Genomic DNA, 24,615 nt, shown 5'->3' on the forward strand with positions numbered 1-24,615 from the left:
CAGCTATTCATTCGGTTTTTATGTGTACTTATTTTTTTTGTTGTTGGTTGGTTTTTTTGTTGTTGTTGTTGTTTTTGTTTTTAATGAAAAATGAGATTTGCATAAGATTTTTTTCCAGGAATATGGAGTTTCTGGAATAACACCAAGTAAAGAACTCTGGCTTTCACAGCCAAGCTGTCACAAGAGAGAACTGCTCCCACGCAGGCTCCTCACCCAGCCCAGGCAGCTCCCGGCACCTCCATTGCTGTGGGAGCAGAGCTGGGAATGTCTTGGCCAGGCAAACGTGTGGGCAGATGCTCTCAGGAAGGAGGGAGGAATGTCCTGGCTGAGGCAGGATGATGTGTGAGGGCAGTGGATGCAAACAAGACCTGTTACACTGCAGCAGCCTTCTCCACTGTGAGCACCAGAGCTGCCCTCGGCTGCTTTGTGCACCAAGTTTTGTCACAAGCAGGCCCTCTATGCGCTCAGCATGCCAGGTGAAGACAGGGAGTGCAACACCTGCCCTCAGTGATCAGTTAGCAATGACGGCTCAGCTGCTTCATCTCGTGGTTCATTAGAAGCCAGCACAGACGCAGCTGTGAAAACACAGACACAGGTCTTCTCCATGGGGGCAAAGGGTTTCATTACCACATGAACTCCTCTCTGCCACCACAGGGCTTTCTCCCTCCCACCTTCATCCCCAAACCGTGCAGTTCACTCCAGCTGAGCAGAGCCTTCCAGTCTCCATCACATCTTCCCTTAGGGAGGCCAAGGAAGGCCCAGGAGAACCTGCCTCATGTAGCTGTGTACCATTTACCTGTGCTGTGCACTGCTCTTCTGCCAGGGGATGTTTCTGCCTTTAAAGCAACTCAGGCCCCACGGCAGAAGCTGCTATGTGCCCTCTGGATGACACAGACCTGTGATTGCAGCCCCGCAAATCCGCAGCCCCTCACCCCCCAGCTCCTGGTGCAGCACCCCTGCCCAGCACAGGGACACAGAGGCTGGCCTTGCCCTCACATTTAGCACCAGGGATTTAACTGCAGGGAAAATAATAGCAGGGCTGTCACCCAAGAGCTGCTCTAGTACTGCTATAACTCCATAGTTACCTCAGCTCGAGGCATTTCCAGTGAGCATGTGCTGGAAAGGCTGCAATCCCAGGTGCTTGACAGGCAGGTCAGGAAGAGGAAGACTCCTACAAAGGAGGGCACCTTCACAGGGTTTCCAATTTCCACATAAGCTGGTGGCTAAAAGGAGGAACGAGGAATGAACATGCTTCAGCTATAACATGTTCAAAGGGAGGCCAGGCTGAGCATCAGTTCTTGGGCACAGAATTGAGGTACACGAGGCTGCTGGGAAGCAGAGAGCCCCAGCATTTACTGCAGCCAGTGCTGTGCCCCCAGTCACAGATCTCTTTTTTTGAGTGTTCTGAGGTGAGGGGACAGGACAGCCCCTCTGCAAGTCCCACCGCAGCAGTGAACGCTGCTGAAGGAAGAAGCCCTGCTTACTAGCCTCTTGCTGCTCCTAGCTCTGCTTTCTTTTGTTTGCTTTGTGCTTGCTTCAGATCCCCTACGGAATGCTATAACTTATAGAAAGTTAGCCTGACAAAAAGACTAGGTTTAATGAGATGGGTCATGTAGTGAAAAATGCATGCTGAGTGATAGAGTTACAAAGGAGCAGGGCGAAGAAGGGAGGTAGGAAAACACAGATAGATACAGAGAACCAGAAAGAAGGAAAATCAATTCTTTCAGTAGAAGAAAACCACCACGCTCATTTGAGTGAAAGCACTCAAACTGGCTGAAATTATCACTTAAACTGTTGCTGATACAATCTGGCTTTGGGATTTTGGTGAAATGTGGAGCACCTGAGTGGCATCAACCTGGGCTGCCCACCTGGGGAAGGAAGAGCCCTGTGGGGCTACATGGGCAGGCACCAGTGATCCCTTCTTGCACTCGCCCCTTGCTGAGCACCAGAGCAGCTCTCCTTTGCCTCTGGCAGCAGGTGGGAGTGGGCAGCTGGAGCTGCAGAGCACAGCACAGCCATGGGCTCTGTGTTGTGCATGGGACTTGATTAAGAAGCCCGTTCTTTTCCACCAAGAGCACTCCAGCTCCTTGCTGACTGATGCAGGTGCAGCCTCTGCAATGCAGCATTTCCACCGTGTTCTTTCCCAGCTGAAGCCCTCTGTGCCAGCAGGTGAAATACAGGTTGCCTGAGCCCTGTCTGTCAGACTGAAGGCTTGTACCTTAGCTACTGTTGGGTAACTTTGTTCATTTTGAATGCGTTTTATTGCTATAGCATCCAGAACGGTGGGGTAGTGGGAAAGCTGTTGATTTGCTCAATTTAAACTGATTCTTAAAGAAAACCCCCATAATGCTGATGATGTCACTGACTTGAAACTAGGCTTACATCATTTAAGTCTCAGTGGCTGTACCTGTGCTTTACCCAGCCATGCCTTATTCATAATGATAGATTCGCATAAAGTTTCTCTAAATGAATATAAACTCTCAGTAAGTCTATTTACTTTGGGAATTCTCCTGGATTTTTTTTTTTCTTTTCTTTTTTCAGACTACTTGCTAAACCGCTTGCAAGTTTAATACACACAGTTCTGATGTGGCTGAAGCCTGTGTTTTAACCTCGGCTGTACCCATTACATCAGAACGTGCTCCTGTCCTGAATGGTCCCGTTCAGATGGAAAAGTTATACTGTAACTGGGCTCAATTTTTTAGAACAATGTTATTCAACAGTATGAAAGTTGATAATAGTGTTGAGATAACATAGAGGTAAAAAAAAAAAAAAACAAAAACCCAAAACCTAATAGCAAATGAATACATCGCTGTCTGAATCACATGGGTTATTTGTAAGGAAAAGCTCAGGCTGCTGTTCAACATGTTTTTAAGTATGTATTCAATTTTAAATGAAAAGAGGAAAAAAAAAGTTGTTTCGTTGCTTAAATTAGGGCACTCAAGTACTTTGTTTAAGGGATAGTGGCGTAATTAGATGTACTTGAAAGAAAATAGGGGAAAATTGTTTCTGACGGACACTTGGTGGCAGCTTTTATCTGCGGGTTTAATGGCCGCTGCTACTTAACTTCATTGCTTGGCTTTTACAGCAGGGCCAAGGCAGAAAGCTGATCATAAACAACCGGGGATGTTTTCACCGGAATAACCGCTCAGCATCTTTCTTTGCTGATCATGAAAGCATTTTCCCAGGAACGCTAAAATCAACAAAGATATTAACTTTGATGGAAGCATGCAGGTCTTCTGTGTTTCTTTCTTTTTGGAAACCGATGAAGAAAACATTTCATGAGGGTTTTTTTTTTGGTTTGTTTTGCAAAGTCCTGTGTAGAATGACTGACAGACAAAACTCCCAAAAAAGAATGCTGAAACTGGGGTCTAATTCCCGAGAAGGGAAAGCTGTTGCTAGGCCTGGGGAACTCGCCTGGGGCAGTTTCATCCTGAACAGACCAACGGTGAGGTTTTGGTACAGAACAGGCTGTACGGCGATCTTCTTTTTGGCTAGTTGGAACTGCTAAAACAGAGCTGGGAAACGCTTGGTGGGGGATTTCATCCTGAAAAGCCCATCGGACATAAATATCTCGCTCAGAGGTCTGGGAACGAAGCTGCGTGGCGCCTGGCAGTTTCCTGGGCTCTTTCAGCATCGAGCTGGGATGTGGCAATGGGTCCCGCGGCAAAGCGGTGACAGCTGGGCTGAAACCGTAGCCAGGTCACCGCCGCTTACGCGTCCCCATAACTGAAGGTGAGGAAGCACAGAACGAGGACAAAGCCCGCGCCTCCCGCTCACACTTGAGGACGGCCGCTGAGCGCTCGGCGCCGCCAGCACGAGGAGCGGCTCTGCCCGCACGGAGCCGGCAGCCACGTGCCGTCGGTGCCGCGCCTGCAGGGCGGGGGATCCGCTCCCCCCGCGGGGCCCCAGGAGCGCGCAGGTGCCGCTGCCGGCGGCGCGGAGGGGTCGGCGGTGTCCCGCCGGGGCGGGCAGCTGTTAATTACAGCCCATTAACCCCAGAGCCGCGCCGGCGGACGGGCGGCGGTCCTCCCGCTGTCTTCTTTTTCCCCTCCTCTCCCCTCTCGGCCGCGGGGCTTCCGCCAGCCCGAGCCGTGCGTGCCGCCGGGCCCGGCGCCGGCTGCGTGAAGGGGGGCGGCCGCAGCGGTCAGCGCGGGGGGGGTCGGTGCCAGCGGGAGGTGCGGGGGCCGGCGGAAGCGACTCGTCCGCTCTGTTCTCCGTCCCGGTGGTGCCCCGTCCGCCTGCCAGAGCTTTGTCTGGATGGGAAGAAAAAGGATGGAGGAGCAGTGGTGGAGAGGGGAGCTGGCGGCAGACATCCATCAGACCCTGAGGACGAAGGTTTGCTCCCGCTTTGTTCCTTTCCGTCGGCTTTGCTCCCCGTTGTGCCCCTCCCCAGGAGAAGGGCTGTGCTGCGGTGACCGCGCTGTGCCTTCAGCGGGGCTGCCGGGCGCTGCTCCGATCGAAACTTGTTCAAAGTCAGCCCTGAGCGAACGGCAGCCCGGAGATACCTGCAGCTCCTCGGTAGCTGTGACTCTGTAACTTAGCCGGGGTGGGGACTTGTTCTATTAGACGCTGGGAGGATGCGGGTGTTGTCCTGTGAAAGAAAAGTGAGCATATTGCAGGATCTGGAGAAACGGCTTTGCTTCTCCGCGCTAAGATTTGGGACGTCGTGCCCGGGCGGGCTGTAGGATAGCGGGCATGTGCACAAATGGGCATGCAATGCTATTTCTAGAAGTTCACTGTCATTTACACGTTGATTGGAAAGCCAACTGTACGTCTTACAATAGGCAAATCAGTCAGGGACTGCTTTTAAGACTTAGTGTACATTTACTGAAGGCAGGTAAAACTAAAGCTGCTGTTTCTTCAGGTAGATTTCCAACTCGAAGTAAACCCTAAACACAGGTGGTTGGGTAGCACGGGAGCCAGTCCACAGCACGTAGTGACTGCCTGTGTGTAACACAGCTTGACGTTAGCAAAGCTACGGCTAATGAAGTTACCCTTTGGACGTTCCTTACTGCCACTGAGCAATAAATGGTGTCAGGTGATGCAGCGTTCCCAGGTTCTGAGTGGGCCAGGCCCCTTCTGTGGGGTGGGAGGAATGGCTGGCATCCATTGTTGGGGTGCGAAGGGGCCGGCGGTAACTTTTTGATGTGTTTGTTTGTTAATTCAGTGTATCTGCTGCCTTTTAATCAACCGTTTCATTCTTCAGACTTCTTTCCAGATGCACCTTGCTACTCTAGGTTCCTAGAATCTCTCCTTTGTTTATGGATGTAGGCCGGCTGAGATGATGTAAAGAAGCCTCAAAGAGGGAGAAGGGTCTCTGGGCTACACTTCCTCTGCTCTGAGGAAGGTTTAGGGCGCTCTGTGTACTAATTCTGCCCACCTTACAAGGATGACTCAAAGGAAGTACTAGATGAGAATCCAGAGTGCCGCTGTAGCAAGAAAAAATAATTGCAGGTGGTAAGACTAATGTTTGGTTCACTCTCTGTGTTCTTCTTCAAGTAATATCCTGCAGAAACTACTCTGAAGTGTATTGCTGAGTTGTTTTTTAGTGCTTTTCTCAATGTCAGAAGCACCAGGACTTTAAGGAAAGTGTGTCACAAATCTCCTCAAAAGGACCACACAACAAAGTTTGGGAAGATGAGCATTGACAGCTTTGTGAGCATGGGCTGAGGATGCCTGTGGCAAACGCGTAGAGAAAATAAGCTTTGTAACTGTGTCTCCACTTGAGCTGTTGTGTGTCAGTGCACTGTTAGTGCATTGCCTTGCTGATACTGGGGTGTGAAGAATTAGTGCAGTGGTACCTTCAGCCCGAGTGACCTCCCTGCTTTAAGGTGCCTTCGGAAGAGTCTTAGTGTGGGCTGGTCCGTGTCTTGGGTCAGAAGAAACAGGTCTTAGTTGGAGCATGCGAGTGTGAGAGGAAAGTTACTTAATAATTGTCAAAGAGGTTGAAATGTAGGCTGCAGGCTGTCCTGCTTCTTTGCAGTATATATTTAAGTCTGTTTAAGGTGAGGAATGAAAGGTAATGCAGCTCTTCCTAGAACACTAGAAGCGATTGAGATGCAAATTGAAACAACCAAGTTTTTATGCTAACTGCAAGAAGTGTAATTCCCACCCCCTTGCTTGGAAGTTGTTGTTAATCTCTTTAGAAGTTGGCTGCTTAGTGACAGATGTTGTGCACTGTTCTGATGGATGCGTTCTGCATGAGAGCAGATGCTGAATGTGTGGGCTATACCTGGCTTCTCATTCTGACAGCTGAAAAATGGTGCTCCCCAAAGGCTCTGTCTCAACGTGGAGGAAACCAGTAACCCCTGAATTGTCCAACCAGCAGCACCTTTACAAAGCTCTCTTCTTTAGTAGCTCGGAATGCTCAGTAAGTGTGGAAAGCAGAGTAACAAGTCAGTGTGTAGTGGTTTGTTTTTGGTGTTTGAGAAAATCCTGTACTTCAGAAAGCAGTGTGAATGTCCCAGAAAATGGAGGGATGTCTGGCTGCTGTTCCTCTCCTGTTGCTGTGCTGTGTTGGGCTGTTTCCTCACAGGATATGTTCATTTCCTGCAATTAATGACAATAACTGGATCCGTTCACATTTCCCTTTTTATTCATCTCTTACGTGGCTTTTCAGAGCAGGGCCAAATTTTGCAGGACCTTTTTTATGTTTTTAAAAGGTTAATATTGTAACTTGATCTCCTTAAAGGCGGTCCAAATGTCTGTAAGTAACTCCTGACTGACAGGTGAGGAGCGCCCATCTTCTTCCTGCTGAAAGCAAACAGTCCTTTAAGTGGTAAATACGTCTGAGTGAGTTCCTCTAGGTGCATGACATCGGGTCATGATGTAACAGGCACTGTTTTGTCTTCCAGCCAGTGAATCCACTCATGTCCTTGTTAAAAACTTGCGATCCCTTCAACACGAAACGAGCATTGATGGAACTGTGATGAGCTCAGATCCACCTGGCACTGCCTGAAGGTGGGATTGGCACAGACCCGATGGGCTGTGCTGCAGAAGAGGGAAGGCAATAGGGCACTGTGCAGGTGGTGCTTCTGGTGTGGGGCTCGTTTTCTTTTTTTAATGAACTCCGGATGAGAACTTCAGAGGACCGAGATACCTGAAGCATTCAAAAGGGTTTGGACTCTCACTCCAGTTAATCAAGAGGATAAAGCATTAACCTTTCATTCTGATGAGCTTTTCCACTTTGAATCAGCTGTAAGAAAGGAAGGTGTTAGAAAGCATTGCAGTTTACTAATATCAGGCTTTTCCCAAAACTGGCAGTCCAGCAACAAAAGCATAATCTGTTCACTTCAAAAGCTAGATTATTTTTTTTAAACCAGTAACAATAGCATTACTGGCCTCTAGCTGTAACTTGCTTATGTTGTAGATGGCAGCATATGCGTGGAGCTGAAAGGAACAGGTGTTCTGGTAAAGTACATGGTTATTCATGACCTTTTTCTTTCTTTGCTTCCTTCCTTCAAGTTGGAATTTTGGTTTTCACACTTCTTTCTCTGATCCTTCACAGATCAGTTGCTGAATTCTGAATGCTTTGAATTGTGTAAAAAGGACTTAATGAAATGTTTGATGATACACCACAGTGAAACACAGGAAGTGATAAATTTTTCAAGCACAGCAGCAGTCTGGTTTTCCCTCAAATTTCAAAAATTTCAGACTGTTGTAAGGATGCTGAAGGGCAGAATGAGATCAAAATGATTTTAAGCACAGTCGAAATATGGTCCTGGTCTGATGCTTTTTTTTTTTTTTTTTTTTTTATGGCATCTTAGTAGTTTGGCTGAATCTTAAGTGTCTGCATACTGCAGATCACACTGAATCTTCTACTGACCTTAATCACTGTAACTTTGAACAGGTATAAAGGTTGGTCTGTGTTACAGGACAGCATGGCTCGTGTTTGCCCAGACAAAGCAAGCTTGGCTGTTTTGGAGGCATTTACCATGCATTTTTGCTGTGAGAGGAAATGCATCCTGCTGGCTATACCTGAAGAACACTGCACTGTCACTTATTTTTGCCTTCCTCTGAGCCTGCATGGCTGCAGAGAGTCAGGGGATGCTGCATGGTTCACTTATGTGAGAACAGAGCCAGGCTGAAGACGTGGTAGAAAAGCAGACTCAGTTAACATCTTTATGAATGTCAGAACCTGAGGAATGTTTGTCACAGGCTCATTTTTCCTTTGTCAAGGAGCCTGTGAGTTGATGAATTTCACTTTCGTTCTGAGAACTGATCATTATTAGTAGGTGTTATTACTGTCACATCACATCACTGCTAACTTTTAAGTTTTCTGCTGTTTGTCAGCTTATTACTGGCTTTAAATCTGGGGAGGAGGAGTTGTGCTGGAAGGAAACGGGATGCAACTTCTTGCTGTGTTGAACACCCAAGCACTGTGGTGTAGTGCTCTGACCACACTGAGTGTGGCATGGAGCAACTGCTGTAGGGGAGCTGGAGGACATCACTGCGCTCCATTTCCTTCCTCTCCTCTTCAGCTGTGGTTGGCTAGTCCAGCTCTAGAGGCCTAAACTTCATGAGGTTTACTTACTCTGCTTCTGTGAAGTCTTGTTGCTCAGCATCTCCTCCAGCGTGGCTCAGAAGGGTTTGCTCAGCCTGATTGTGAAGCCAGCTGACCCCTAGGTGAAGTCTGGTTCTTTGGGTCAATGAGCGGTGGAGGAATCAGTCAGGTTACCTCCTGGGAGCTGCCTGAGCCTGGCTGCCCTTCAGCTCTGACTGCTGAAGATTTGTCAACTTTAGCACCACTTGAACATGTTTACACTGATTCCTTTCTTTTAGAAGGTCAGGTCTTGGAGCTGATAGGAGCCAGCTTATAATTGCCTTTGCCCTTAAAGCTGCTTCTCTTTCAGCCCACGCACAACCTCACTCTTGCAAGCCTTACTTATCTCAAAACGTGATAAGTGGCAGTCATCCTAAATGCTGTGTTCTGCCTGCCTGGAGGCTTTTAGCTGAGAGACACTGACCAATAACTGTTGAAGGAGCTCAGTCAGTCAGCCCTGAGCCACATGAGAGCCTATGCTGCCATGTTCAGTGTTTCGGTGCATTGGCTGCCAGCAGTTACAGCCAGGTGGCAGAGGGAGATAGGAGAGAGCAGGTTAAGGTAAGCAGCAGCAGCATCCGAAAGGACCAGCAGACAGCAGAGCTCCTAGCTTCTTCTCTATTGCTTTACTGGAGATAGAGGAAAATTCTAAGCATTGGAAATTATTCTATTCTTGCTCCCTGAAAGATTTTTTTTTTCTTCTAAGACTTACAGCTGCTGATTGTGCACCGGTATCCCTAAAGTGACAAAGGCACTTTTAGTATTCAAAGAAGTAATTTTTTTATTGGAAAACTGGTGCTAAATAAGCCTGTGAGGGGAGGTTGATGGAAAGGAATGCATATCAATAGCCATGTTTATAGGGCTTCTCACTTTGTGTAGGAGTTACATGCTTGCCAACTGTAACTCTGCTCCATGCAGGAAGTCTCATATTAAATAGTATGCTGAGATTTGATGTATCTAGAGAGCATAATTTTGCTGGGAGATCTAGCTGTTTCAACAGCCAGAAACATTTCAAAAAATAAAACTTGACGTTCCTATTAGTCATCAGAAGAAAAAATGTTTCAGAGATTGAATTTCCACCTGATCTTATCATAGCTTGGATTTTGTATGGACGCTTAACACGAATGCAGTTCTTCTTACTGGGAAATAATTTCTCCCAGAATGCTGAAGTTGTGTGTTAAGAGTGTGCTATGAATTCTTGCTCTCAACCTGTGTGCTATTGAATTCCTCGTACGTAAGGTGGTTGTGGTGGTGGGCATTATGGGGTGCTGTTGGGCATAAAACAACGTGTGGGTCGTGTTATATTGCCTCCCTTCTTTTTAAGAAGGGGAATTTTTTTATAATCCCCCAGTGAAGGCTGCCCCAGGTTTCAAAGGGTTTCTTGCTTGTCTGCAGCATGTGTCTGTTCAGCCCAGGAAAAGAAAAAAAAAGGGCTGGTAAGCAATCATCTGTAACAGCACCCAGCTTGCTGTCTTTGTGAGCTGCTTCTTGGTAACAAGCCTCTCTGGTTTCCAGTCATGTGCGCCCCTCTGAGCCTGACTGTGCAGCTATTTTCTCCTGGCAAGTTGAACCTCCTCACGGAATGCTTCCTCCAGGGAGATGGGAGAGCGTGGGCAGGCACTGCTCCAGCTGTGCAGGGAGGTGCCCTTCTGCAAGCAGCACAGCAGCGTGGATGCTTCCTCTGGTCTCATCTGTTCAGCTCCGCGTTTGTTCTGTAGAATTACTGCTCTGTGCACTACTGTGTGTTCTGCTATAAGACACGTTTATCTCGCAGTGCTGTGCAGCTTCTAATTCATTTTCAAGTGCATGCAGTACAGAAATGGACTAGTGGAATCTGAATTATCCCTCCCTCACATAGTGGCTACAAATCTGTATTAAACACTTTCAGGATAGGTAGACCAAAAACTTCAATAATTCTGCCTTTAAAACTAAAATTTCTATATCACATATGAAACACTTTGCAAGTTCAGTGGTTAGTTTTTATACTGCTGAAATACATCAGCATGAAAAAATGCTTAAATTTGCCGTAATTGTAAGTCTCTCATTATTTTTCTTGTTCATGTCTACTTATTGCAGCTGTGCACAATGGCTTTTCTTTTTTTAATATTAGAAATTCTTCATGCTACAGACCTGTGGGGTGCTTGTTGGTTGGATGGTTTTTGGTATAGGATGTAGTGAGGTGGAAGAGGTGCTATCAGAAATTTATCTTGCTGTTCTAGCCTACGAAACGGTACTTAATAGCCCAGTTTAGGTGAAGAAAATAATTAAAGTCCTTAAGGGACAGCTCTCATGGCCAAGAAGTTTGGTGTTCTGTAGAAAGTAATAACAAGCTGTTCCTGGGTGAAACTACATGTTTAATGCTTGTAGGGTAAGTGCACTGTGACCGAGGTACTAGAAGTTAATTGGCTGCCAAACATGCATTAATTCAGCCCTGATTTCCATCACAGTGCTGTTTTTGCTACATGTTTTCCTTAGCGGCTGAAGGATGTTAGGGATTCCTGATGGTTTGGGATGTTTCAGTGCTTCTTTCCTCCTTACCCCCCTCTTTCTCCCCTCCCTGTAGGAATGTAACCTGCCTCTGTATAAGGCCCATTCACCACAGATTGGGATGCGCCGTTACTTCATTGATCTCTTGACCGTCCTCAGCAACCGTTGCAATCTCTGCCCTACAGCCCGGCACCTCGCTATCTACTTACTGGACCTCTTCATGGATCGCTATGATATCACTATCAAGCAGCTGTATGTCACTTCGTTTGCCTGTCTTCTCTTAGCAAGTAAGTTGGCTCCTATTTACTGTGGCTTTTCTTCCCTCCTCTGAGCAGGTTGTTCTTCTTGCATGTCTTAACACAGAAAACTGCACAGGATAACCACTTCCAATTGTTTTCTTTAAATGTTTAGAAGTAGCTTTAGGGGATGTGGTTTAGTGGGAAATATTGGTGGTAGGTGGGTGGTTAGCCTGGATGACCTTGGAGGTCTTTTCCAACTTCAGTGATTCTATGATGTACTTATGGTAAAGCCCAATGAAGTCCACAGAAGGAACTAAAGTAGTCTTAAATTCTGCTTGGCTGTACAGCTTGTTCTGCACATTCGTATGATGGTGTTACTGTGCAGAGGAAGTTTAGGTATCTGAAGTTGGATTGGTGAAAAGGGACAATGAAGATAAAGGAGTAATGGAAGACTGGGGGAGTTTAGTTCTAAAGTAGGATTAGCAGCCTGGAGAGCTGTCCTTGGATCTGTGCCTCTGTTATGATCACTGGGCATAATCAGTTCCTTGCAAATCAGAGTTCTCTTGTACAAGGATGGAAGGAAAATTGCATCTGAAGGCACTTAGTAGGTATGTTGATGGTGGTGGAATGCATATTGCTTGTTCTGGGCTCCTAGTCATTACCATGTAACTCTGAAGTTTTGGTGTTGGCATCCATTTGGTAAATGATCTTGAATGACTGTGGTTAGTACTTTCTTGAAATCTCTGCAGGCAGTGATGTGCAGGTGGAAGAAAGTGAGGCTGGTGCCTCAAGGAATTGCAGACTCGCAGACTCTGTTTCTAGGTTACAAAGAAATTATCCTGCCATATGGGAGCCAGGCAGAGCAGCATGCTATTGTTGTAGGCAACAAAAGTTATGCAAACTGCAGCATCAGTGGCTGGAAACTGCTAGGCAGTCATACTGGTTAAGGTTTAAAAAAAAAAAAAAAAGAGTGAGCAAGCCCAGAAGGATTTGTTGAGGAAAGAATGTGATATTATGTGTTATTGCTCAGGATACAAGTTTGCTAACGCTTTTCTTTAATGGGGAATGCCCTGAAGAGCTTGATCTGCAACGATAATGGTGATAATGAACTGTACTTTACTATAATACTGTATTGTTTATTTAAGCACTGGTGTTGTTGACTCTAGAAAAAGATAATTCATTATATGGGTAGGTGCTTGCTTGTGTTGCAGACAAGTCAGAGTTAAAATCAGAGGAAAGAAGAATTGAGATAGTTTCTGTAGGTGCAGTTTTATTGCAGACTAAGTGACATTTAGTCTGGAAGAGCTGTTGAAGTTCTGCTTGCCTGAACCTTTGATGAGCTCCTTCAGACTAGAAAATTGGCAGAAAACAATCCCAGCTGAGGTGTTTTCTTTCTGTTTCCTATACTTTTTTTTTTGAACACTCCTTTTTTGTATGCATAACCTTGTAACTGCACGATGCCTCACAGCAGTGCTGCTTTATTCTCCAGGTACATGGTTGAAAGTAGCCATGAAGAATAGAGAACAGGATTTTCTTTAAACCTGATCCTTTTGAGTATTCTCCTCTCCCATTAATCCCTGCCATAAAATTGGTGCTTCAGCAGTTCTTTTTAGTGACGTGTTTTGAATTCACAGGAAAGATTTATAGATATAACTTATGTTTGCACTGTTGTGTGCAGGATGGCAGTGGTACCTCAAACTCATCTGAGTTGTCAGATTTGGTATAATGGTAAGATCTTGGGTAGAGCTTTCCTGTATGAGACTGGGAGGGCTGCACAACTGGCTTATGTAGCATCTAGGATTTAAAATGAAACAAAGCTGTTCTTAAGTAAGGGGCCAAAGTCAAATGCAACTTTAGATCGCCTCTCAGAAACTGTGAAGGAAAAGGAAGTTGACAAACCACCCTATGACAACATTGGAGGGAAAGAGGAAAATGTTTCATAATTTTTTTTTTAAAGGCAGTTTGATTCAAGGATCAAGTCCAAGCCTAGTGAGCTAATGAATATGAGAATCTTTCTAAACCTGACACTAGCTCAGTGCAGCATTCATATATCCTGTTATGGAATCATTCTGTGTAAGAAAGGGGAAAAAACCTGTAATTGTAAAGCTAGCTTTCCTACCAACGTGTAGAAACAAAATGCTAAAAATTGAAGCAAAGCAGCTTTGCACAAAATGAATACTTAAACACTTTGTGTAGATAAGGTTTTAAATCTGGAGACTTGAGAGTGTAATAAGCTCTGTTGTTCTTTACTTGAGCCATGCCAATGTTCAGTAAGGACCTTCTGCTTTGGTACGCGTAGCTTGAAATGGTGAAAGTCAAGTTGGGGAAACCATTTTATGCCACATGGGAATTCCTGGATTTAGTTTATTTTCAAAATGATAAGTAGAAGAATAAATGGTATACTATAGTCACCTGATATTTCTCATTATAACAAAGAATATAACTGGTTTTTTTTTGCCTTTTGCTGCAAATGCAATAATTAGGACTTCCCACAAATAATTAGGAAGTTGCCTACTTGTTCAGCAAAGGATTGCAGCAGAAATACTCTTCAGACTGTAGCAAGACACTTGTACTTATTAAAATATATATTATAACTTTTGAGAGCAAACAGTCATCTTCATAAAAGTAATATTCAGTTCTTTGAAATACCAGTGCTTACCTCGCTCAAGGTGAACACTGAATGTTTATCAAAAGATAATTCTGCACGATAAACACCGTTTGAGAAATTCTGCTTTTTCTTTCTGATTGTTTCCTTAGAGAAAAGCAGGAGGTTAATGGCAGTGTGCAGACCACAAACAAGAGGAGATGTAGTGAGAGGTGACATTTCCGATGTAAGTGTGGGGGTGGTGGGTTTTCTTTCTTTTGCTGGGGGGCATTGAGGACAGTTGTATAAGTTCAGAGAAATTGTTGTCAACTTTTTATTTAGCTTTCAGGTTTGCTTCTCTGATCTGAAGAATCTCAAACTTTTTTTTTCTTTTTTTTCCCCTACCAACTTTGTCATCCGTCTCTGAGCATGCAACAGCAGTGTTCTCATGTCACAGATTACAGCTGTCTTTTAGTTAGCTGGAGCTGATTTCTCTTGCTGTGTTCTAGAAAAGCATTTTAACTGGCTCATCAGTTTCTCCATCTAGGAAACTGGATGGTGACAGTGCTTCCTACTACAGTAATAATTGCAAAAAGAGAGAGAGTGGGAAGATGCTCTTCCAAACAGGTTGTGTTGGCAGCCAAATCATGTCCAGCTTGGACTTGCTGAGTTGAGAGGAACATGGGTGTGTGTCCCTGGAATCATCTCAGTGTTTTCTAGTTGGAATATGTATGTTTCTTCTGCAGGGTATGCACAGTGTGATAACTGGAGATGATCTCTGGAAATTCCTGCTGGGTACGTTAGCCCCCCCCAGAACAGCTATGAAATCTTTGAACTCTACTGTCATCAACAGTTATTTCCTCTGTATCAATTCTGAAAATGAATGGTAATTGTTCACGGTAATCTAAAGGTGAACGGAAACCCATCTGGGGAGGAGAGGAAATGTTACTGGAAAAACTGATGTCACGTTTTAATAAAATACACACAGACTAAGTTCTGTTACTTGTATACAGTAACTGTATTATATATTTCATATATGGCTCGGGTAAGCCCAAAGGTTGGGCACTCATGATCTAATGAGCAGGAGCAAAGTAGGTGAAGCCAGGCTGTTCTTGGTGGTGCCCAACAAAGAACAAGGGGCAATGGGCACAAAATGAAACATGGGAAGTTCCATATGAACGCGAGGAAAAACATCTTAACTTTGAGGGTGACAGCAGTGGAACACACTGCCCAAAGAGGTTGTGGAGTCTTCTCTGGAGGTATTCAAAACCCAGTTAGACACTTCCCTGTGTAACCACTGTAGGGAGCCCTGCTTTAGCAGGGTTTGGACTAGGTGATCTCCAGAGGTCCCTTCAAACTCTGTGATTCTGTGAAGTCAAAAAAAACTTTGCCCTTCTTTTGACACAGTACGTTTCTAACACTGCCGTGCTGATGATCTGCTCCCCAAACTATGGTCTGACTTCTTGAAATATCCAAGGTCAAGTGAGAAAGATAGAAGGAACTGCAACTTACAGAAGTCATAATGACAGCTCCTTAGTTTCCTAGTTGTGCAGTGGTTTTCTTTCTTGCTGGTGTATTCCTTAAGCTTCTGTATCAGACTAACATCTCCTTTTGGAGTGGGAAAAAAAAGGAGGGGTTATCTTCTCTCTTCTCAAATCCTTTTTTTTTTTTTTTTTAAACAGTTCTAAATTCAAGTTTACTGAGGAGATTTATGAACGTGTGTACACAGACTCCTGAATTTTTAGGGCTTTTTTGCTGGTAGAACAGGAAGTGAATGCCTACTTCTTATTGTGGATGTATTTTGTTTTTGACTTTTATTGTGCTCTTTTATGGTGGAGTGGCTGCTCTACAATGCTTTCAGTACATTTCATATCCATGATATCTGAACTAGTTCAAAGATTGCAAAGCAAGATGGAAACATTTGGTTGAATAGAATTGCTATCCTAAATGGATAGCAAGATCTGTTAATGTAACTTGCTGGCACGGTACTGTTTTTAATTATTTTTAGATTGACAAGAATGTTCTGAATATTATGCTAACATCTCCTCAGTTCATCTCTTTCTCAAAAAAAGAGGCAGTGGGAGAGGCAAAGAAAAAAAAGAGGCTCCCTTGGAGGCAATGGGAAGATCACTGAAGCAAGAGTCTCTTGTGGGTTATGAGCATTTAAGAAGAAAAAGGGATAATAACTACAGTATACTTTAAAAGAGCTGTACACCTAACCAAATGAGTTCGATTTTTTCAGCAAGGGTTTTATTTAAGCAGCGCTGAAAAAAAGTTGTTATTACTGATTGTGATTGTGTGATTGATTCTTGCTACTTTTTGAGCAAGGCATGTTAGGTAGCTATGTCATTTTGGTTTGATAACTGCAAATTTAAAAAGGTCTCCTTAAGTTTGCTGCAAAGGAATGCTTTGTTACTAATAGGCAAAATCCTGGGGGTATCAGATCTGCCTTTTGTTTTCTGTATTATTTTTTTTGAGAACAGTAAAAATTGAGATCATGTTCTACTGTACAAAGTGACAGTACTTTCTAGCCATTCATGGAAAAACTGACTGCTCCTAGACACTACTGCTGCTTCAATAGCCTAGTAAATGCAGATTAGAAAAAGGTGTGGCTTTGCTCAGCTATTTGGACTCTAAAAATGCATGCTCTCAGCTAATCCTATGGGAATTATTTACGTTAATCACTTGGCTACGGTGTACTACTACTAGCTTTTCAGTGACCCTAGCTAATGAGGCCTTCCAAGACAGGATTGAACAAAGAGAAATTATGAAGCAGCAAGGGCAAAGGTGGTGGTGCCTGAGGGTTTTTAACGTCGTCTTTTTTGTAGCATATGCATTTAGCTTCCATACCCAAAGGATACTATTCATACCCAAAGGAGATCTTTTTTCCTTCAATATTAGATCTTTGCTTTTTTTTTTTTCCCCTGTACTGCCTTTTTTCTTCATGCTTTACTGTATGCCTTTCACCAGTCTGCTTTCAGTTAGTTTGGAAAAACTGGTCTTAAAATGACTAGGAGAAGAGAAATGACATGACTGAATAGTGGTGAATTTTTTTGTTTGTTTGTTTGTTTTTATTTTCTTTCAACTGCATTCAGTGTGTAGCTTAAGAAGAAAAGTCACTTTTCTGTCCTCTGTTCTAGTAACGTGGATATAGGAACACATAATGGGAATGGGGAACCCAAGTTACCTTGGTATGAAGGCCTCTTGAAATTTGTTGTGAAACACGAGAGTATGAACTAGCATAATTCTGTAATATAATACTGAAATCCACTCATTGCATACTTTAGGTTTTACTCATTTCTTGTAGCATTGCAGAGTCCAGTTCCTACCTCCAGTTCTACAGCAATCTATTAAATTGTTCATTAGTGTATTTATGAAAAGACAGAAGTGGCTTCTCCTGCTGTGGATTAAGATTTATGTGGAGGTTGAGAGAAGACAAACTAATCCCATTTGCAGAAAAATGTTTGTAATGTTCTTGTTTAACTCGCTGAGAATAAACAGGAAAAGAGAGATAAGCCACCATTTAATATATTTTCAAACACTATTAGTCCTGGCTTATTGTGAATCCTTATCTCTGGCTAGCAAAGTAGTGAGGACCTTAAGATTTTGTGAGAGAATGGTGAGAAATGTGGGTCCAGGTATATGTTGGCCCTTGTGAAGGGCATGGGTTTCATCCCTGAGTGAAGCAGTAGCAGACAGGATAGCTGCTTAGGCTGAAATGATGGTATCTCTACTTTGCTGGGAATGGCTGGCCTTGTTGACACACGAAATCAGTAATTCTGCAGGATTTTGTAGTTTTGTGCCACTTTAGTAAGCTGAAGCAGGGTGTCAATTGTGTCGTAGAGATAATGTAAAGGAAAGGCAGGGTCAATCTAATGTCTTGCTTCTGGCCATCTCAGGATAAACCTGATGCCCATACTTTAAGCTTTGATTGTCTAAAGTATGCCAAACATCCAGTTTCAATTGGTAAACCAGTACCAGCAGTCTTGCTCACTGCTTTACTAGCAACACCTGAAAGTCAACTGTGGTTAGGGTGCCTGCTGATCAAGAATGATGGTGTGAAGCATTCAGGACTAATTCTAATTCTAATCAATCAAGATTAGACCATGACTTAACCTCTAGCAATTGAAACATTCTGACTTCTGTCCTGGTATCCCAGTCATGCTTGTTAGTTTGTTTTAATACATTTGTTTTATATTTCAATTTATTTCTTCATTGTCTAACACATCTGTGTGGTTTTTTTCTAGTTGAAAAACATTTTAAGCAAAGATCTGTATCATAATTAGCCTTGTTGACTCTTCAAGGGTATAATACACTCCAAAAAGTTTGTGGTGGAATGCACAGTTCATATCATAACTTGGGAACTTCTATACATGACCTGTCTGTGATTGCAAGTCACGTATATAAATCAGTAGTGGTCAACTTCAGCTATGATTACAGTATATTTTCAGATCTCTACAGCTGGTATTTTTATCATTTGCATTTAAAATTGAGGATTGTTCATTTATTTAAACTCAACTTTTATGAAAAGGCTTAACAGAGTATATTGTGATTAATGTCCATTCAAAAACTTAAATACAAGAAGGCCTAGTAGACAACTAGAATACCTAGTAGACAACTTCCTCTTTAAATACAGACTTGTTAGTTGTTGTTATTTTTCTTCTGAAACCTTACATATAAACCCTGCATTCAGTACAAAACTATCTTGAAAAGACATCAGTTTCTCCCTGTTCTACTTCCTTATAGAAATGCATAAGCCTCCTTGACTGCAGTGCCAGGCATTCTGCCATGAAGAAAAATGCTAATGAATTGTATCATCTGTTTCTGTTAAGTTCTTAGCAAACATTCAATGACAATGTTAATGTTAAGTGGATACAACAGACCTAATTTAAGATGAATGTGAAGAAGAGGTGCCTCTTTCTGGAGAACAAAACAATAATGCTTAACGAGCGAAATATAGATGAACATCTAAACTTGCAGTAATTGATTTGGCTTTCCCAGTTTCAAAAATATACCTTTTTCTGTGAACCAATGTTCTTAACGCCAGAAGCATCACAAATATTAAACTTCTATTTGTTGTACTCTTCCAGCTCTCCAGTCCAGCTCTTCTAAGGAATTAATCTTTATTTTGGTTTTGGCATCAAAACTACATTAGATATAATAATAATATATGATATAGGAATATGTTGACCAGTCTTTTTTTTTTTTCCCCTACTTGTGTCCCTGTACTCTCCTATCCCTCTTTCATCCATTGTAGAAAGTGCCTTTCACTGTTAGACTTTCTGGTTCTTTGGCTTTTTGACACTCCATCATTATGATGTGCCTTAGCTGAAAACCATCTTTTTTGGCAGGTAAATTTGAAGAAAAAGAAGATAAAGTTCCAAAGTTGGAGCACTTAAATAACCTGGCATACATGTGCAATGTGAATGTGGTACTGAGCAAGAAGGATTTGCTTAGAATGGAAATGTTGCTTCTGGAAAACTTCAACTGGAACCTGTGTATACCAACAGCAGCACACTACATTGACTACTACCTCTATGCATCTCTTGGTGAGAATGACCTTCACAATGGCTGGCCAATCACCTCACTAACCAAAGTCAAAGCTTTTATGGAAAAATATGCATATTATTTCCTTGATTTTTCAGTGCAAGGTAAGAGACTTAGTTTATGCTAGAATGATCTTCCATTTGGCAAAGGGCAACAATCTGAAAGAGAGAAGGGTTTTAAAAGTTGTCATTATATGGACTGTGCAAAATTATCTATGTAGACCAGTGTGCCACTTGGCAGTTATTTCAGATGGCAATTGGTCGTCCTTTCCTTGCAGATTAGTCTCATCTCTTCTCAGAAATGAGATCCATTTTTTTCATCTTAGAACTCTTAACTGGCAAGGCCATGGGAAATGGTTATCTGACACAGAGTGTGAACTGTGTCACTTGTAGACATGACTGTATGCAGTTTAATATATGACTTTTCTCAGTTATGTTTTCGAGGATTCTGTGCTGACGTGATGATATGATACGACACACTTAGACTGAGCTTACAACGATTTGGATTGCAGCACCAGTTCCAACATCTGCCTGTGAGAGAGGCAGCAATCCGCAGTATCCTTAAAATTTCAACACTAATGTGAATGTATGTGACTATTGGTAGTGGACATCAGTTCACTTGACACAAGTCTAAAAACTTTGGCATAGTTAGTCTATTTCATATGTTTCATAGTTTGTTGTTTTTTTGTTTTCTTTTAAAATCAAAACTCTCCAGTCACCAGTAGCACAAAGCTTTTCAGTAAAGCTTCGTCCAGTTTTGACAGAATTCTCACTGGCATGAGTTGCTACTTTGAGACGTGTGGAATAAAGTTGAGGATTTAACTTTGTTATGTTGCCATGCACTACTTATTAGGCTCGCTGCGTTAGTAAGAGTATAACCCATGCTATTTTTATTCCTTCATAGATCACAGTTTCCTTCATTTTCGTCCATCTCTGATTGCTGCAGCTTCTGTGTGTGCCTCACGCATCTGTATGCAGATTTCTCCTGCCTGGACAACACAGCTTGAATCGCTCACATGTTACTCCTGGGAGCACCTTGCCCAATGCATTGAAATGATGCTCATGTAAGATCAAAATGCAAGTAACCTCTTGGCATTCTTAGCAAATTCTTAATGCTCATTTAAAACAAAACAAACAAAAGATATGCAGGAAAAAGGACCTATTAGAGCTTAATTATAACTATTGCTTTTAGCTATTATTAAGATTACATTGGTAATCTCTACCTTTAGTATGGGGAGAGGAATAAAACGGGAAAATTGGATCGTTTTAGTAAATACTGTTTTTTAACAGTATGTGCATTGTAGGATGGCACACAATTGTTCTTTTCATCTTGTACTGTTTGTCTGTGTCATTGGATGGAAGCTTTTACAGCTGGTTGCTGAAAGTTTTTTTCCTTTCTTTTCTCCTTGTACCCATAAAGATCTTGCTGCAGAGGGACACCGGTGTATCTCCAACACTGGGAATACAGTAGGGAGATGTTTCAGGACTATTCTTTGCTGCTTCTGCAGTAAAGGACATGACTGCAGTGTGTCATACTGGTCTGATTCATGTGAGCACATACAAGTCTCAACAGATAACGCGAAAGATTCATAGAATGATGGTGGACCATGGAGGCAACTTCAGAATTCTTCCTTAAAACAGGGCCAGTTGAACTTAAATCCAGACTGCTTGGAGCACTGTCTAGTCAGTTGTTGGCTATCTAAGGACAGAGATTTCCTAGTTTCACTGAGCAACTTGTTTCACTGATTGATCGCCCTAATGATGATCAATGTGTGAATATGTTTCTTCCTGGTTTCTTACAGGATTTTTCCTCTTAGCTGTGCACTTAAATACTTTGCAAGTACCCACACAGCCTATTTTAAGAAAATCATGCTGTGGACTTTAAGGTCTCATAACTTTCCATAGCAAGTCCAATTGTAAATGTACTTGGGATGCAAAAATTATTCATAAACTTTCTTAGGATATGAAAATCTCACCAGAATAATTAGAAATGAACTGTGAACGTGTGAACTGTCGTATTGCCTATGGGCAAAAAGCCTGATGGGTGGAAATCTTGGAATATATGCAAACTCTGTGAATTTTCCCTGTTGATGAAACTAACTTATTTGTTTCAGATATTATGAGAATGACATCAAAGAAGCCAGTAACATAAAAAAGGAAGTAACAATCCAACATCAGCAACAGGAAGTAATGGAAAACCTGAGGCATGAAGCCGCTACTCAAGTTCTTTTTCAGCAATCCAGTTATCATCCTGTAGCCCAGCATTCAGCTAGTCTTTCCCAGTTCCAGTCACCAGTGCAGGATTTGTGCTCTGCTTATCGTGACTCCTTACAGGCACACAGACCCAGCACTCTGCTTGCTGGGAGTGCTGACAGCTCGCTGCACTCCTATGCTGCTCTTCAGGCCAGCCTGCAGCCATCTGCCCAGACTCTGCATGTCCAAATGCCTATTGCTGTGCAGGTGGCCTTAGGAACAGAGCCCAGTCACTGCATTTCCATGGCTTATGGTAGTAGTTACTTCAGCAGTTGCCATTCGTATCCAGCTGGATGCTTTGATGGATAAATACTGGCACGAGAATAAAGTGACATGAGAGAAAACTGAAGAAAAGACCCTGTGAGTGATACAAATGTTCATCTGAATGAGAACCATGAAGGAACAGAACCCTTACATCTTACTCATCCACAGGACATGGATCTGGATCCACTGATCTCTGGAAGCTGAGTGCCTTTGCCAAGGATTGTACCTTCCTCTATTCTCTATTAATAAGAGAAATAGAAATGCAGCAACATACCTCATGAAAAGTAACTTTGAAAGACATGTGCATAGCAACCCTGTGGAGATTACTACTTTCTAGTCCTCAGTGACTCACTGATCTGAGTTGGCTGAAAGCTCGTGTGTTATTTCAGGCTAGAGTGTTCTTTGAATTTCTGGTTAAGTAGCAATGTTCTTAGAGGATGTTATTGAAAACAGAGTGTTCTCTCTCTCCCAGGGATGTGTCTTTTGAACAGTGGTGGCTTATACTACTGGAAGCTTTTACAAAAAGTATCTTGAAATGGCGTTCGCTTAAATGTGGATGCTTTTTGTTTCTGCAGAAATAGATGCATAGAACACTTCAATTTTCTTTGACCTGGAGTGACAGTGCAGGAGTAAGACTGCATAATAAAAGGAACAAAGGCTGGAAGACTATCAAATAATCTTTGACTTAAAATTATCTTGGAAACAAGATGTGATGCTACTGAACTGAACCCAGAACACCGCTCTGCCTTGCTTATTTGAAAAAAAAAAATCAACAGAAACATTAAAAAGCATAAATGATTTTAGAACTGAAACATGCTGCTGTTTTTTGAGACTGGAGATTATAGTTAGTAAAACTGTTTACAAGCTTTATCAGGGATTTAATGTTACTTGAAGAAATTTTCTTTGAAAAACTCTCAAAAACTTCGGTCCCTTCAGTTATTTCGTAGTTTGGGCTCAAACGGTTTGTGGCAGTAGCTCAATTTTAGGACAGAGGAACTGCTGGTAATGTGGGCAGAGATAGGGAACTGGTTAACTTTATTGGGAAATTGGTTTAGTTGCAGCATTAGGGAGTGCTGACTTAGTTTTCTTGAATATCACCTTGGTTTTCTTGGAAAATGTTGCTGGTGAATTGCAGGTCATATTACATTATAATGAGATTTGCCTACTGTCAGATACCCAAACATTTCCTTTTCGATTGAGATCAGAGAAGACTGTATAGAAGTTTGTTTGTTTATTTAACTGCAATGTAGATATTTACAAGAAACAGACTTCTGAAATGTGAAGCTTTTAGTTTTGATACGCAACCACAATTGTGTGTTTGTTTGAAGGCAATACTGTTGGATGTCCTTTTTCCTTAAGGGTCTCAGGACTGCAGTACAGGTAATGTGCAATATGCTTTTTCTGACTTGGGGCAGCTTTTCCAAGTCATGTGTCAATGTTGTTTTAAATTATATTTTCAGAGAATTGTTTTTAAGGGTGTTTTAAGGTGGAGGGGGAAAATTAGCCTGCATGCTGACGTGTGCTTGTGTAACCATCTTCTGAGAATGTAATGTTTGATGTTAAGCCTGCATTCAGCATTGATGATTTGCTGCATTCAGCAGGCTAGGGGCATTTTTTTTCATTTAAAAAAGGCAAACTGTAAATGAAGAGGCAGTACTCTTCAGAAATTGATCTAGAAGTGTAGAGAACTTAGTTCACTTTTAATTCTGTTGGTTTTGTATTTATATTAAACTTTATTTTTAGAAGACTTTAGTGTATTTTATAATTAGTCATTCCACAGAACTACTGAACAGAGCGATGTGGCAGTACTGTTGTATGATTTTTCTTTTGTTTTTATCACCTTTCTCGTTCAGGTCACGTACACTGTTACACTTTGAGCTGCCATTGTGCTTAATGTGAAAATACTTGGAACATTTCCAGTGAAAGCTTCCAATAAATAAGTGTACAGATGAAGTATTCTGTTAATTTTTCTACTGTTATCTCTTAAGCTTTCAGGATCTAACAAGGAATACGTCTGTACCTTAAAAACACTTGTTCTGAGAACTCATAGCGTCGTACAGAACAGTGGTAGGGCAAATGCTGTGGAATGGCCTTGTCAAATAATAAGTTGTGAAGGATTGGGCAGGCAGATGAGGAAGTTGGTCCCTGTGCAGAAAGTGAGGTTTCACTCCAAGTTTCAAGTGTTGGCGTATGTAAGGGAACACAAAGCAGGTTGTGGGGGTTGCTGAAGAAACAGGCAGAAAGTCTGCAGGGATGTGAAGTAGGACATAAGAACTGATTATTCCAGCTCATATGGCCCAGTGCCATGAAATACTGAATAGGAGAACGCAGTTGTACATTCAGTCTTTTCCTATGGTAACTGTATTTTAAATAAGAATTGTCCATTGGCTGCTCTAGCACTGTGCCTTTGCAGCATTGGTGAATTTGAGGCAGATTTCGTTCAACAGCAGTCTCAGAAAAATACAGAAAAGATTTCTGAGAACTTAGAGTTGGCCTGATAGCGTTTTGACTGACTGTTCTCTCCAGACTGCTTTACATGTAGGTGAGAGTTCCATTCACTCACTTGCTAGATATCTGGATTTTTAAGTGACTCTTTTCCCTCTTGCGAAAACTTGGGAAGAGAGAACATAGAAGAGTTCAGATAACCAAGAAGATGCTTCTCTGTTGACTTTCTTGCCACAATTACTTTTGAAGGGAGCT

The 24,615-nt window shown here is 42.6% G+C and overlaps 1 protein-coding gene across 5 annotated transcripts; it reads left to right on the forward strand.

The window, feature by feature from the left end:
- The first annotated feature begins 495 nt into the window (after window positions 1–495).
- CCNJL (cyclin J like) lies at window positions 496–23,868 on the forward strand. 5 transcript variants are annotated; one of them, XM_090151026.1, is made up of 6 exons: window positions 1,863–1,977; window positions 2,074–2,169; window positions 11,106–11,316; window positions 19,204–19,503; window positions 20,303–20,462; window positions 21,513–23,868. In XM_090151026.1, exons 3-6 carry the CDS (start codon window positions 11,151–11,153, stop codon window positions 21,958–21,960), a joined length of 1,074 nt encoding a protein of 357 aa, XP_090007152.1. In that variant the 5' UTR covers window positions 1,863–1,977; window positions 2,074–2,169; window positions 11,106–11,150; the 3' UTR covers window positions 21,961–23,868. The 5 variants fall into 5 exon arrangements, with proteins under 5 accessions (XP_090007153.1, XP_090007152.1, XP_090007154.1 ...); XM_090151027.1 differs by lacking the exons at window positions 1,863–1,977; window positions 2,074–2,169 and adding an exon at window positions 496–595; XM_090151028.1 differs by lacking the exons at window positions 1,863–1,977; window positions 2,074–2,169 and adding an exon at window positions 3,662–3,732.
- The last annotated feature ends 747 nt before the right edge of the window (window positions 23,869–24,615 follow it).

Source organism: Phasianus colchicus, chromosome 15, assembly GCF_987193195.1.
Source record: "Phasianus colchicus chromosome 15, bPhaCol1.hap1.1, whole genome shotgun sequence".
NCBI lineage: Eukaryota > Metazoa > Chordata > Aves > Galliformes > Phasianidae > Phasianus > Phasianus colchicus.